Source organism: Dermacentor andersoni, chromosome 8 (assembly GCF_023375885.2).
Source record: "Dermacentor andersoni chromosome 8, qqDerAnde1_hic_scaffold, whole genome shotgun sequence".
NCBI classification, from domain to species: domain Eukaryota; kingdom Metazoa; phylum Arthropoda; class Arachnida; order Ixodida; family Ixodidae; genus Dermacentor; species Dermacentor andersoni.
In genome coordinates, this window is record NC_092821.1 from 126,951,959 (window position 1) to 126,965,257 (window position 13,299).

A 13,299-nucleotide genomic window follows, 5' to 3' on the forward strand; every position below is an offset into this window, starting at 1 on the left:
ACCTGTAAACAGTGGCTATCCCAACCATATACGTCTCATTTTTGCGTATGCAGTAAGTTAGCACGCAAGCCTGAGCGTCGTCACACTCAGTCTGTCGATTCAACTGTATCTCAAAGAACTAAAACAGTCACTTTGCCGACTAGTACACATTCATTCTAACGTCTCGAAGCAGCTTTTATGATAGACGCCGTATCAAGAAGGCGTACTGATTAATTTTGACCGCTTGGAGTGCACCAAAAGCAAGAGTTCTTTTTTCTTTTTTTTCTCTCTCGGCATACTTGCGTTCCGCCGAGAATCGAACCCGTGACATCGTACTCGGAACGCCGTAACTACCGAGTCAACATGGCGGGTGAGTAGAGTCCTACGGAAAGTATAAAGAAAATTGCTGTGGTGGAAGAGAGGGCAGTGAAGTCCAGAGAGGACAGTGAAGCCGCCGCCGGCCATCTTGTCGCGGGCAGGAAACCAGCCGCGTCGAGTATCGTCCCTAGCATCGTGCGGTTTCGCCGCCATTTGCTTTTTTCCCGCAAATGACCACCGTTAGCGAATTGAAATTTGGGGGTGGGCCAATTTAAATTTGGGGTGGCAAAAGTTAACATTTGGGGGTGGGCCTACTTCAATTTGAGGATCGACTAAATTGAAATCTGGGGGTGGGCCAACATAAATTTGGGGGCGGCGAGCATGGTTCAATCCGACACGCAGGATTGAACCCTACTCGCTGCAATTGGGCTGCACGCATACAGAGGTGCATGCAGAGGCCCCTGCCTTAGCCTAGGAAAGATCACTGCGCTCTGCAGTCGCTGTGCACAATCCGGCGGCCGCCGAGCTTCCTGCGCACCACAATATGGCTTCACTTGAATAGCGCCCCCTCCACTGCAACAATTTCTTTATATCCTCCTAGCCAGAGCCACGGCCGCGCTGGAACGCGAGCACTGGTCGAGCGTGAACCGCAAACCACCCCGAAGTGAAGCACACAGTCACTGGACACGTACCACGCAAAGACACTTTAGGGAAGTGCCCTTCTCGAGGTCGAAAACTCACGGCCGTTACTGCGATGGCAGTGAACTAGGTTGAAAAACAACGCGCTCTTCGTCGTAAGAGCTTTAAGCTCCACCTTAGCCACCAGCACGTAAGTCATCGGTATTCACGCCTTGCATCGCGCGCCGTCCAATACATTCGCGGCACGGACTATACACCGAAGCAGCGATGACAGCATGCGTCGGCAGCGCCACGTCGAACTCACGAAACTATATATACAGAAGCGGCGCTGTACAGACCCGAGAACGTGCTGCCGATAGGCAAGGAAGGCTTCTCCGCACACACAGTCGTGCGCGAACGAGAGCGCGCTCAGCCGTATAGTTTAACCACAACCGCTTTTTATATTTATACGACGATATGCGTCTGCGAGTCGAAATGTACTGACGCTGTGACAGCGGCGAACGCATCGCCAAGTCAAAATACGATCTGCGGCTAGAGGGGGACGCAGCGGTCGTCCTCGTGCAAGTTGGGCTGGGTGCGACGCTAAAAGGGTCCTCCGTACGTGCTTTAACTTAATGGAACCAAACGGCCAGACGCGCCGGCAACATATTAGGTTTGGAGCCGCCAACCATGCCTCCACCCATGAGTCACTACTCATTTTTTCACCATCATCCGAGACGCTAAAGGAGAACACGCCAAAACCTAATCTTAGAACGCGACCGGGGCCGTCCGACGCGATTCTTCGGTGACTGAAGGAACATGCATTCAGGCGGCGGGAATTAACTTAGCGTTCGTGCGCGGTATACTGCGCTTCAACAATACAATGGTCTAGTCGCTGGACCAGACTGCAGGTCGAGAGGACGTCTTTAACCTCGTTCGCACATCAAAGCGAGCGACCGTTACGGGAGCAGCCCGCTTCTGAAGATCAAAGCTGCGCGCATCTGCACACAAACCGCGAACAACAAAACGACACGTTATACAAGCGCCGAACACTGTTCTCGGAGCTAATATTAAATGTGCCATAATTCGAATGCTGGCCTGCAAATTGAACGAGTGCGCCGTATGGATTTATATCAACGACGCAACCGTAACTCGGAGAGTGTTAACGCAGGCGCACCAACGGAATAGGGGGCGCTCGCAAGTGACATGAGGTGGAAGATACCCAAAACCCGTATTCTTAAGTCTTGAACGAGTCCCGGTATATACGTGATGCGTATACATACAAAGAAGCGGAGGAAAGAGGACAGAGTACCTTATTGTTTGAGACGGCAACCACGGTGTCTCAATAAATAAGGACTACATCTGCATATTGCCGATCAAGCCATCAGGCACTTTCTTAGTCCCTGATTTTTCCCTGCTTTTTTTTTTTTTATTCTGTCCATTTGGACAAACATTCCCAGAGTGTTTCCGAAGACTGCTGTTTCTGGAGAAGCCGAGACCAGACGCACTCTGTGAACTACCTGTCCGCCAATTATTTTGAACAACTGCTTCCTGCCTACATTAGGCCGAAAATAATGCACGGCTGGACTGTGCACTGAACGAGAAGTGAGCCACTATGCTAGATTCAGTACTCTCCAAACAAGATAAATGCCGTGTTTTCTAACAATCCAATTCGTTTATCTTTTCGCAATTCGTCACCGGTCTCGACGCGTCCGCTATCGTCTGGATCATACACATCGGCACGACGGGTGGTATTAGGGACGAAGGAGTACAATAAAGACATATCCTCAGTGATCTCCTTAGGCTAGGAAGGGGGAGGGGGGGATGAACATACTGTCCCCACTCAATAAAAACAAAAAAAACTGAAGGAGAAGAAGGAACAATACGAGATGAACCTATTTGTGACCTTGCGTACAAGCCTGGAACTCAGTGCATCACATGATTTGGAACAGGGTCTCCTATTAAAAAAAATGTTTAAGCACTTCTGCTCGGCGGCATCAACAAGCGTGTTGCGAGAGCAACACGAGATGTCACTGCCATCTCGTCGCATGCGCCTTCTTTTCTCGTGCACTGGGGACCAGACCCTGGATGAACGATGCCACACATTCGGCTCCAAAGGAGAGCGAGCCATTTATTAACTCGTACGCGAACCGGCACAGAAGTGTACGGGTTCGGCACGCGAAAAAAACCGGAACACAAAACGGCTCCACCAGCAATACGAACAAGCGAAAGAGACGAGAACCTATGAGGCGCTCCGGCCCAGGAAGGGCATCTCCTCGAGCCGGTCGCACACCTCGCAGATTATTATGGCCGCGGGCGGAAGATGGAAGAGCGAGTGGATACAAGAACACCAACCAGAGAGAGAGAGAGAGCTCGGTATGAAGTGGCGAAGAGCGCGCGGGCAAGCGAAAACCGACAGAGGGGCCAGAGGGGGTTGCACTGCTAGCACAGAGGAACAAGTTGAAGCAGAAAACATATATATTTATACAGATGGATAAACGAAACTTCTCAGACTGCACCACCAAGTGCACATACACAGAGAGAGAGAGAGAGAGAGAGAGAGAGAGAGCAAAGAGGAAAGCTTAAGAAGACTGGAAAGGAGGACGCGAAAGGAGGCAAGGCGAGGCGGGATAAAAAACGAGCAAGGCCGCCAAACCGGAAACCTCCAAAGTCGCCGGGCCAGGAAAAAAAAAGCACAAAGAAAACTTTGCCCTGCCGCGCCCCGACTACCCCGACGCCCGCTGTTGGATCCCCGATGCTCCTCCGTGTGTGTACATGTGCGTGCGTGTTGGTGTCCATTCTATGTAGTGCAGTCTCGCCTTCTTCACGGCTGGCCTCGTCACCCCCTCACCACCCCACCCCCCCCCCCCCAAACCACGACCCCAACCAACTCGCAACTCTGCCTCAGCGAGCATAGAAAGAAAGCCCAGCTCCAGCGGAGAGCCAGAAACAAGAAGGAGCGGCGATATTTCTTCGCTGCTACTTCTTCCTCTTCTTCGACGAAGCACCGAGATGCCGGCCGTGGGAACTCACCTCAACACACTCCCCCCATTTTCCCCTTCACCTCCGAGCTCACCAGCACCTACTGCGACTCACGGAGAAGTCTTATTAAGGCTTCACTGAGCAAAACAAAAGACAAGAAAAAAGAAAAAAAAAAAACGACGAAGCAGCTTGCGATTTCTGACCATGCCTTCCGGCTGTGGCTACTGCGATCATAGGTGCCGGTGGCCGCTTCAGCTTAAGCCGGACGAATGTCATTCGATAGCACCCCTACCTCGATAACGAGGCAAGCCTTGCGAAACTTTTTAACCCCGTTTAGCCAGTGAAAGAGGTCGCCTCTCGGGTTAGGTTTCTGTCGAGGAGAGCTCCTCGACTATATATATATATATATATATATATATATATATATATATATATATATATATATATATATATATATATATATATATATAATTTCTTTTTTTTCCTACCACCTGGAAGATCTCGATACTAGAAGCTCCATAGTGCAGGCTCCGTACGGCGTGTAGCGTAATGCAGCCGGTACTTAATTATCGGGTATGCTTGCCGCCTGCTCAAAGAGCCTTTCTTTCTATTTTTTTTCTCTCTCTCTCTCTTTCCATTCTTGTGGGGATTAATAAAATTTAACGGAGTGGCACAAGTACCAAATCATCGCCTAGGGCTAGGCCACTAAGCAATGTACCAGCGTTATTATTATTATCATCACCATCATCATCGTTCGCGCTGCTGCTGCTGTTTTTTGTAGCTTAGTGCAGACCCGTGAGAATTTCTGCAGGTCCCCCGACTACAACTCTCAACCGTGTACCACCTTCCGAGCACGGCGAAGCTTTACTACGCCCTCCTTTGCCAAATTCAAAACCTAAAAGAAAACATGGCATCCTAACCGTGCCTCGATGCTCGACAGCGAACGTCGGCTCCAGTCATTACGGGTTCAGGTAATTCGGTAGCGCCGAAAGGGCATCCATCAGCACCACATATGTTAGCTCGGGTCATCCAATGAATATTTTATCATGTTTTGTGCGTTTTTAGAGAGGGATTCAGCGAGGCATCAGCAACTTGAACAGCACAAAGATTAGTTCACGAGAGAACTGACAGAGGCGTTTTTTATAAGAAAAGAAAAAAAAGGTATGTGCATTAGCTTGCAGACAATCGCGCTTTTCGACTGCGACTTCCAGTCCTCGGACGTGCCGGCCCTGAACACCGTTTCTTTTTTGCCATCTTTATTTGTTTTTCTGTCATACTTTTGGGCATGCGTGATTTTAACCTGGTGTGTATCTTTACTTTATCACTGCTTCCAATAAACATTAGCTACGACTTGAGCATCGTGTTTCGTGTATACCTTCTTCTCTATGCTGCGTACGCGGTGTGGTTTGCGCTGCCGTTCTAATACGCATTTCACTCTACTACAGCTCGAAGTCTTATTAAAGTTATTAAACTCACTTACGTTAAAGTCCAGCTACCTTCGTCCTCCGTCACCCAACGCAAGGACGTGATAAAAGCGTTTCTATGAGAACAGGACTTTACGAGCGCTCGCAGATGCGCGGTGACGCTTACAGGAGTCCGCAGGTGGCGATGGGGAGCGGACAGAAGCCAACCCGAGTGGCGAGCGAAGGCTCATTTGCAACCGTGGTTAGAGACATATGACGAGGGGGCACAGATGTTGGCGTGCTCGACGAGTAGCGATAATAGACTCTCGCATCAACAGCGGACGCAAACGACCGAAGCACGCTAGCTCTTATAGAGAGGGACCTTATCGTGACAGCGAAATAGCGCCGGCAAAACCGCACGGGCGCAGAACCCGCATATCTCAGACACTTGGCTCTCCCGTTCGCAGGGCCAACAGCGCACGCCTGGTTCTCATGCGCTATTATTCAGGGCTGCCAACAGCAACGTGGACGTAAATGTCGGTGGAGTTTAACCCAAGACGCCAGTCAAATAAACAACACCCGAAGAGTTTACCACGGCCAACGACACGCTGTTGCACTTGCTTTAAAATGTTTGTTTTGCACATTCGAAAAGCTCGATTCAGAAAAAAATATATTTTCACTCAGCTATTTCAACACGTAGACAGGACTCGGGTAATTCAACCAAATCAGTCGTCCAGTCAAAATAAAACAAATGCTTACCTAGTAGTTCCTACGTTCAACAGAATCGTTACCCTAAACCATGTAGTTTACACTTTAGGGCCGCAACGGCTCACTTGCCCACCACGAAGAACAACGTGAGAGTGTCTGACTATTCACAGATATCATTAATCTATATCAGTTAGAATAACATTAATTTCTCCATTCGAACAGGCAATATATATCCGAGTGAGGACAACGTACTGGGCTGTTGATTACAGCGCCTTTTCTGAGGCATCATGTTTATGCCAACTGTGGACGCGAATCATACCCGAATAATTATATCGTTCAACCTTAAGCCCCTCGCTCGTCCTCACTCCTTCATTATCATCTCTACAGACGAAAAAAAGAAAGACAGAAAGCAGGAAAGAAATGAAAAGCATCCTAAAAACGTCACGCTGCATTCAAAAATTAAAATGGACGCACACAGCAGCGCTTATGTGTGCCGCGTTTCCCGCGTTCTGTGTTCGCTTATCGCCTTTCGCGAGCTTAAGTTTCCCCCAGAGATTTTTCCGCCACACAACTCACGTTCTTAATTTGCTCTCTCTCCATCCATCCGATGCTTTTCTCCGGACACGCTCTGTGCTATAGGTGTTCCGTTTTTCGCTCCCATATCGGCGAATGTGAATCGATCGACTAACCCTCTCCTCTGTTATAGGTCAACGTTTGCAGCTATGTGTGTGTGTGTGCACGCTTGGTTCGCCTCCGTGACAAAATAAAATATTCCTAGTGAAAGAATGGGAAGAATGCCTCCGCCCCCTGCCATATACGCAGCCAGAGTTCGAAGTCGTCTCTGCGTCAATATCGTTTGTCTGTTTCCGCGCGAAGCCTTTCTTTTCGCTCTTATTTGTTTCTTCAGGAAACAGATGTGAGGGGTGAGCTTGGATGCATGGGGGTTGAGGTGAAAGGCGAGGGGGGGGGGGGTGGAGACTTGTGTGTGTTTGTGCGTATATATATATATATATATATATATATATATATATATATATATATATATATATATATATATATATATATATATATATATATATATATATATATATATATATATATATATATATATATATATATCAGTCTTCGCGCGTAAACGTCAGTTCGGGCGTTCGCAATGTCATCGAAAGTTTGACGGGGGCCACCGTGGTTGAATTATTTTGTTAAGTGCCTTCCCTGCACGTTGTCCTTCCTAAACTCATTTTTCTCTCCCTCTATCTCTTCGGTTTCTCGTGCGTTCCGCATTTTTCTTCTAGATATATAGATAAATGGCTTAGATAAATGGCTTACGCTCGTTATGCATGAACAGACGTCCGCACGATTACGCTCCAGCACCGCGCTGCAAAGCAAATAAAGAACAGTACCAAAGCAGCGACTAGGTTAACGACGCCGAGCTGAAGCCTTGTGTGATTTGCGTGTCCAGAGGCCATCCTATAATGGAATCACTTTCGTCCGATTCTATTCACTGATCATCTGTCCCGTCGAGTGGCTGATCTCTGTGATAGCGGGGGCACGACTTCGTGGGAACCAATAGAGAATTTTAGTGCGACCGGTATTCCGGCAAGCGCGGGGGGTTTGCCGGTTTATCGGGGCGTAAACGTGAGCGGCCAGATTGGTGGCGCCAGCTAGTGGCGGCAAGCTCAACCACACAAACACAAAGCTAATTACTATATTCTGCTTAGCTGCTGGTATAAATTTTCGACAGCGGCGTAATCGTATTGACCATTACGCCGTTGCCAAAAATTTGCACCAGCAGCGAAACAGGATATAGTGGGTTACTGCAGTTTTAGCTCTCTGTTTTGTCTGGTTTAACTCTACGTCACCAGGCTGCAGCACCGCTCCGGCCGCTCACGTTTACGCCCCCGCATATCGGGTAATCCGCCCAAACCGCCCCCGTTTGCCGGAATAGCGGATAGGCTAAAAGTATCTAGTAGTGAGTTTTAGCGCGTCCGGTATTTCGGTATAACCAGGCGGATTGCCGGGAGAGTGGAGGCGTAAACGTGAGCGGCCGGGTTGGTGGCACAGAGCTCAATCAGAAAAACACAGCGTTGATATTGCAGTAACCAATGGCATTCTACATGGCCGCTGGTGCAAATTTTCGGCAGCGGCGTAATCGCGTTCACGATCCGTTTTTGACGAGCGTTTGTCTGCGCCACCAATCCGAACGCTCACGCTTACGCTCCCACGGCAAACCGCCCGATCCGCCTGCGTATACCGGATTACAGGACACGCTAAAAATCTGTAATGACAAAGGGCAAACTAATTATGCAAATCCAACAAAACGGAAAAAAAAATTCTATCGTTCGCTTCCATTCCTGTATCATTCACCGTCCACTACCAGCCGGTGCCAGTGATAACGTAGGCAAAGGGGTGCTGGGCGGGGGGTAGGCAGGACCAATGGCGAAACACGAAAATGAGTAGCATTGGAATAGAATAGTTACATCATCCCGGCAAAAGTGACCACACTGATGCCCATCACAAGCATTGTCTTTCAAATCAGGCAGCAATGAAAAATTGCATCGCTTTCTTAGTCTCGTTAAACGCGTGGCGCACGCCGAGTACAAATACGCAGCCTACCCATCAATACACAGTTTGAGCACTCACCATAGGCGGTGGGCGACGGTGGCGGCTGCTCGGAGGAGCCGTACACCGGTGGCGAGTGCAGCTGGTGCACGGGGGTGGTGCAGGTGGAGGACGACGAGTGGCGCCTGCCGGTGGGGGCGGCCGGCGACGCCGAGCCACCGCTGGTGTCCGGCACCACCGGCGGCGCCACCTTCTTGATGGTGCTCGACCGCAGGGTCCCATTGCGCTGCAGGCCACCCACTGTAGAAGTAGAAAGAACGCGCCGGCGTTAGAACAACAGTAGCGAGCACATCGTGAAAGGTTGCCACTGGCACTAGAGCAATTTTCACAGCGTACGAGCACATCCAGCCAAGCGCCACATCCGGCACCAAGCGGACTGTGCAACAGTAGAGTTTTAGCTTGTCGGCAAACTTACTGCAGTTTACGGAATACCGGACTACCGGAGACGTCGGCGCCAGTAGTTACGTTTGTGGCGCCATCTTGTGGCAGAGAGTATAACCGGAGAGAACAGAGCTTTATTGCAGAGACAATATTACGTTTAAGAGCTGCCGTAAAGCGATTAACATACAGTACTTAACAGTCTGGGTGTAATTAGTAACCCTGTACAGAACAATCAGATTTTAAAGTACTTACGTTTGATAGGCAAACATATTTTCTTGGCATTGATGACACGGCAGCCCAATTCAGTGTCCTACATGTATTACCTCGAGCTCTGCTGGGTCACAGTATAAATGTCTATAATTCTTATTCGACCCCCGAAATCCGGTATTCCGCATAGGTTAATACGTTTATGGACCAGCTTAAATTTTCAGGCCATAGCCTGTCCACAAATGTATTACAGTTTACGCAACAGCGGAACACTGGAGATGCCGATGCCAGCAGTAGCGATGGTAACGCCATCTTGTGACGCTTTCTTCAGCCACAACGCCTAAAAGAAGTTTGTGTAGCGTCCTGGTTCTAGCAGATGAAGAAAAAATAAATAAAAGGCAACTCAGCTAACACTAGTGTTTGTTAGTGTCAACGCTTTTGCAACACTAGATTGATGGTACATAGTCGTTATTACGTAGTTCTGCGTGCGCTACTTCATGTCAGCGTCAGATGGCGCCACCAGCACCTGCGCTGCGTGTCTTTCTCTCGTATTCTGATATTCGATAAACGAATACCTTTACGAGAACGTTAAAATTCCGCTACGACCACATTAAGGTATCAATATACAATAACAGATGGAGTTATAGCAGTTGTTACTGGAGAAAAAAGAATCTGCAGCAGAGGTAGGACTTGTGCCAACAGGACCGACAGTGATACATCACGTGCTCATTCAGCAACGTACGAAGCGCGGAAAGCTTGTCCAGAACGTGCTAAGCCGCACGGATGCGATGTCACGCAGGCGCAATCGAACAACAAACAGCGCCGACATAAATAACGCCACGCACGCACGCCCCCCCTCCTCGCCCCCCCCCCCCCCCTTAAAGCCAAAGCCGACTCAGAATCCGAGGCAACCCAAAAAGATTACCGGCCACCAGCGTGTACACGTATACGTGCCACGGCGAATAATAAACGCGCCAGATAGATATAGATATATACACGCGTATCCGTCGAGAAATCGATACTCCGCTTCTGAGACAAAGAGCAGGATATCTAGGGCCGAACTAGGAGCACAAAAGATACGCGTATACGAAGAGGGGAGATAAATCAGAGCGCGGGCCTCGGAGAAAAAGAGAGAGGAAAGGACGCTGATAAATCGGACGCTAAGCAGTCCTGACAAAAGGAGGACCGAACGGCCAGAGGCAAATGGACACCCACGGTCACACAAGCGCTAAAAGGGATAACGGAACCAAAAAATGAGCGGAGATAAAAATCAGCGAGAAACAATAAAGGCCGCCATAGTCCGCTCTCATTGGGCCGTATAGTGCGTAATAAACACACGCAGAGCGGGAAGCGGTGACACAGATGAGACCCAGATCGGGAGCAAGGGCCGCATACAGATAACCATCGACGCTGCCTTCCCCGTTGGTCGACCCATCTCCGCGGTCTCGAAGGTCACAGCCTCGCGAGCTTTAAAGAGCACCGCATTTGTGAGTCCCCGATTACAAGCGCGACCCAAAGGGGTCTCGGAAAGAAAGAGGGGCGGACCGGGGCGCAATCGAAGGCCAGGGAGCAGCAGAGGGCGATGCTCGAGGAGCGGAAGGACAGCGCACGTTCACATCGCGTGGGGCTCGGAGAGCGGTTTTGGTGGACCGGAGATAGAATCCTTGCGATCCGCTTCGCACGGAAGCGGGTGGCAATGCACGTAGCATTCGAAAGCGGCTTTGCGTAGCCGCTATCGAATGCCTCGAGAACGCTTGGAAAAAGCGGTGAGGCCGCAGTGTGCATGCACAGTGGAACAGAGCATACCGGTATAGCTCTTACGTGGACCGCTAAAGCTCCCTAATGTCAGAAAGGAGTCCCAAACGAAAGTAGAAAACTTAATAGCGAGATAGCTGTGTCATCAGCAGCAGGCTATATTTATGTCAACTGCAGGACGAAGGCCTTTCCCGGCGATCCCTGCAAGCATATTACAAGTTGTATCTTAAAATTTCCTAACTTGATCACACCTCCTAATTCTCTACCGTCTTCGACCGCGCTTCCTTTCCCTTGGTACCCCTTATGTAACTCTAATAGACTCCCAGTTATCTACCCTACGTATTACATGGCCTGTCCAGCTCCATTTTTCCTTTTAATGTCAACTAGAATATCGGCTGCGTACGAAACGCTATCTGGCAGCTGGTAACGGTGATATTCCACCTGTTACATATCGCCTCATAAAGCCTCTGCAACTGCGTACAAGCTTCGCAGCGGCACTATCGTAATGTCTCCACAGGCCTGCTATGAGAAGCCAGGAAAAATACCGCTCTATTCTGCAGCGTCATTCGCAAGATCCATCAGTTCTGACGTCAACAGAGACATTGCAATCCACTGCAACATACAGAAACTGACGTTACGTTAGTTTGTTTTTCACAATTCTCTATCGCTAGAAATTAGTGTGCATAACGCAGCACACGACATAAAAAAAGTCGCCGTCGCGAAAATATTTCCCAATTCGCAGCTGCGCTTCTATGCGCTGCACATATGCCCAAGTAATGGCGGCCTCGGTCATCTGAGCATGCCAAATTGCTTGCCATATGTTTTACATCCTCCTCCTCTCTTCATGGTCACCCATCCTGCGCCTCTTTCTTCCCTCTTCCCCTTCTCCCAACGCCGAGTAGCTGGCTAGAGAGGAATATACCTCAAGCCGACCTCTCTGCATTTCGTATCATTAAACTTTCTCTCTCTCTCTCTCGGTCATCGTTCAAATGAAGACAGCGCAGGCTGCGCATGCTCGGGCTTGTCTCCTGCGCACGATTTCTTCACGAGAGCCACGTCTACGATTTGCACGTCACAATATACAAGCAACCTGTGCTTGGACACGTGCGCAAAAATTACTAAACCGCCATAAGTTGGGCGAACTGCCTCGCAAGAAAGCTAGCTTTGCAATTATGAAAAGGGCCAGATTTATTGCAACGAAACTCGGATTCAGGCTAGTTGGTTGATCTTCCCGTCGGTCGAAGTTGTCCCTTAAGCGCTCTAAAGTTGTCGAGCTGGAAAAAGAAAAATACTTCAACATGAGCTACATAGGAGACACCAACCCACGATATCACAGCACAAGAGGAAGCCTTCGCCACATGCAGTCGGTATTCATAGCTATGGCGCAAATGCGAGCTATGAAACCTCTATTTCAAACAATCTCTAGGAAAACACTGGTTCAATGCAATTTCCGAGAAAACAATACAGTCACGCGTAACCAGAACGTAACAACGCGATTTTATCACGTAAGCTTCCTACAAAAACTACCAGAAGGCGCTGCGATCGCTCACCTATAATGGGAATAGGGAGAGAGAATAGGGAGGGAGGAGGTCGCACTCCGCTTTCACACAGACTGCGCACGAGCGTTCTCTAACCAAACGACGGCCGCTCCGTCGGGCGCTAATCGAACGAGCTCCTCGACGTGCGGGGCTCGACTCTCCCCCGCAAAGCAGTGGGAACCAGCGTGTCCAGCAGCCGGCAAAGGACGCAGTGCGGCCGATAAGTGTCTCCGCGTAAAGAAGAGGCATTACTGCGAGGCAGGCGCGCATCGGGCCGTCCACGTATGTGGGCTATCAGCCGCGACGTCCTCAGACTGTCAAGTACACTCGGCGCAAGAGGGTATCGGACGCCGCTGTGCGCGCCCGGCTGCACAACACAGCAGGTCCCGAGCTCTTTCCGTGTATGTGCATCGGCGAGTTTTTATCTTCGTGCAGTGTTCTGGCCTCGTATGGTAGAGCTCTATGTATGCCTATAGAGAAGGCAGTGCGGAGCCGTAAGGGTTTCGTGTTCACGTGCGCCGTTACGTAATGACTCGGGATAAAAAGAATACAAAATGGAGAGAGAAGCGAGCACGTGACTGCAGTCTTCGTGACCTGCGCACTACACACCACCCCGAGTGCCTCGCAGCAGGGTGGAGCCTTTTCGAGGTTATCGCGCGAACACGCCGCTGCGCACTCATTGTTCGGAGACAGCTTTTCACCCTGCTGCCGGGGGAAAAAAAAAAAGAAAACGTTCCCACACCATCAAGTTTTCTTTGTTTCGTTTTCGTAGTTAACAAAAAAGAAAG

General features: G+C 49.6%; 1 protein-coding gene across 1 annotated transcript in view; it reads right to left on the reverse strand.

Moving 5' to 3' along the window:
• LOC126525578 (caskin-2-like) overlaps positions 1-13,299 on the reverse strand; it is a 342,542-nt gene that overhangs the window by 131,425 nt on the left and 197,818 nt on the right. Inside the window, exon 11 of the mRNA XM_050173505.3 lies at positions 8,652-8,870. Within this exon, the coding sequence (XP_050029462.1) occupies positions 8,652-8,870 (219 nt within the window). The remainder of the gene's footprint in view (positions 1-8,651; positions 8,871-13,299) is intronic.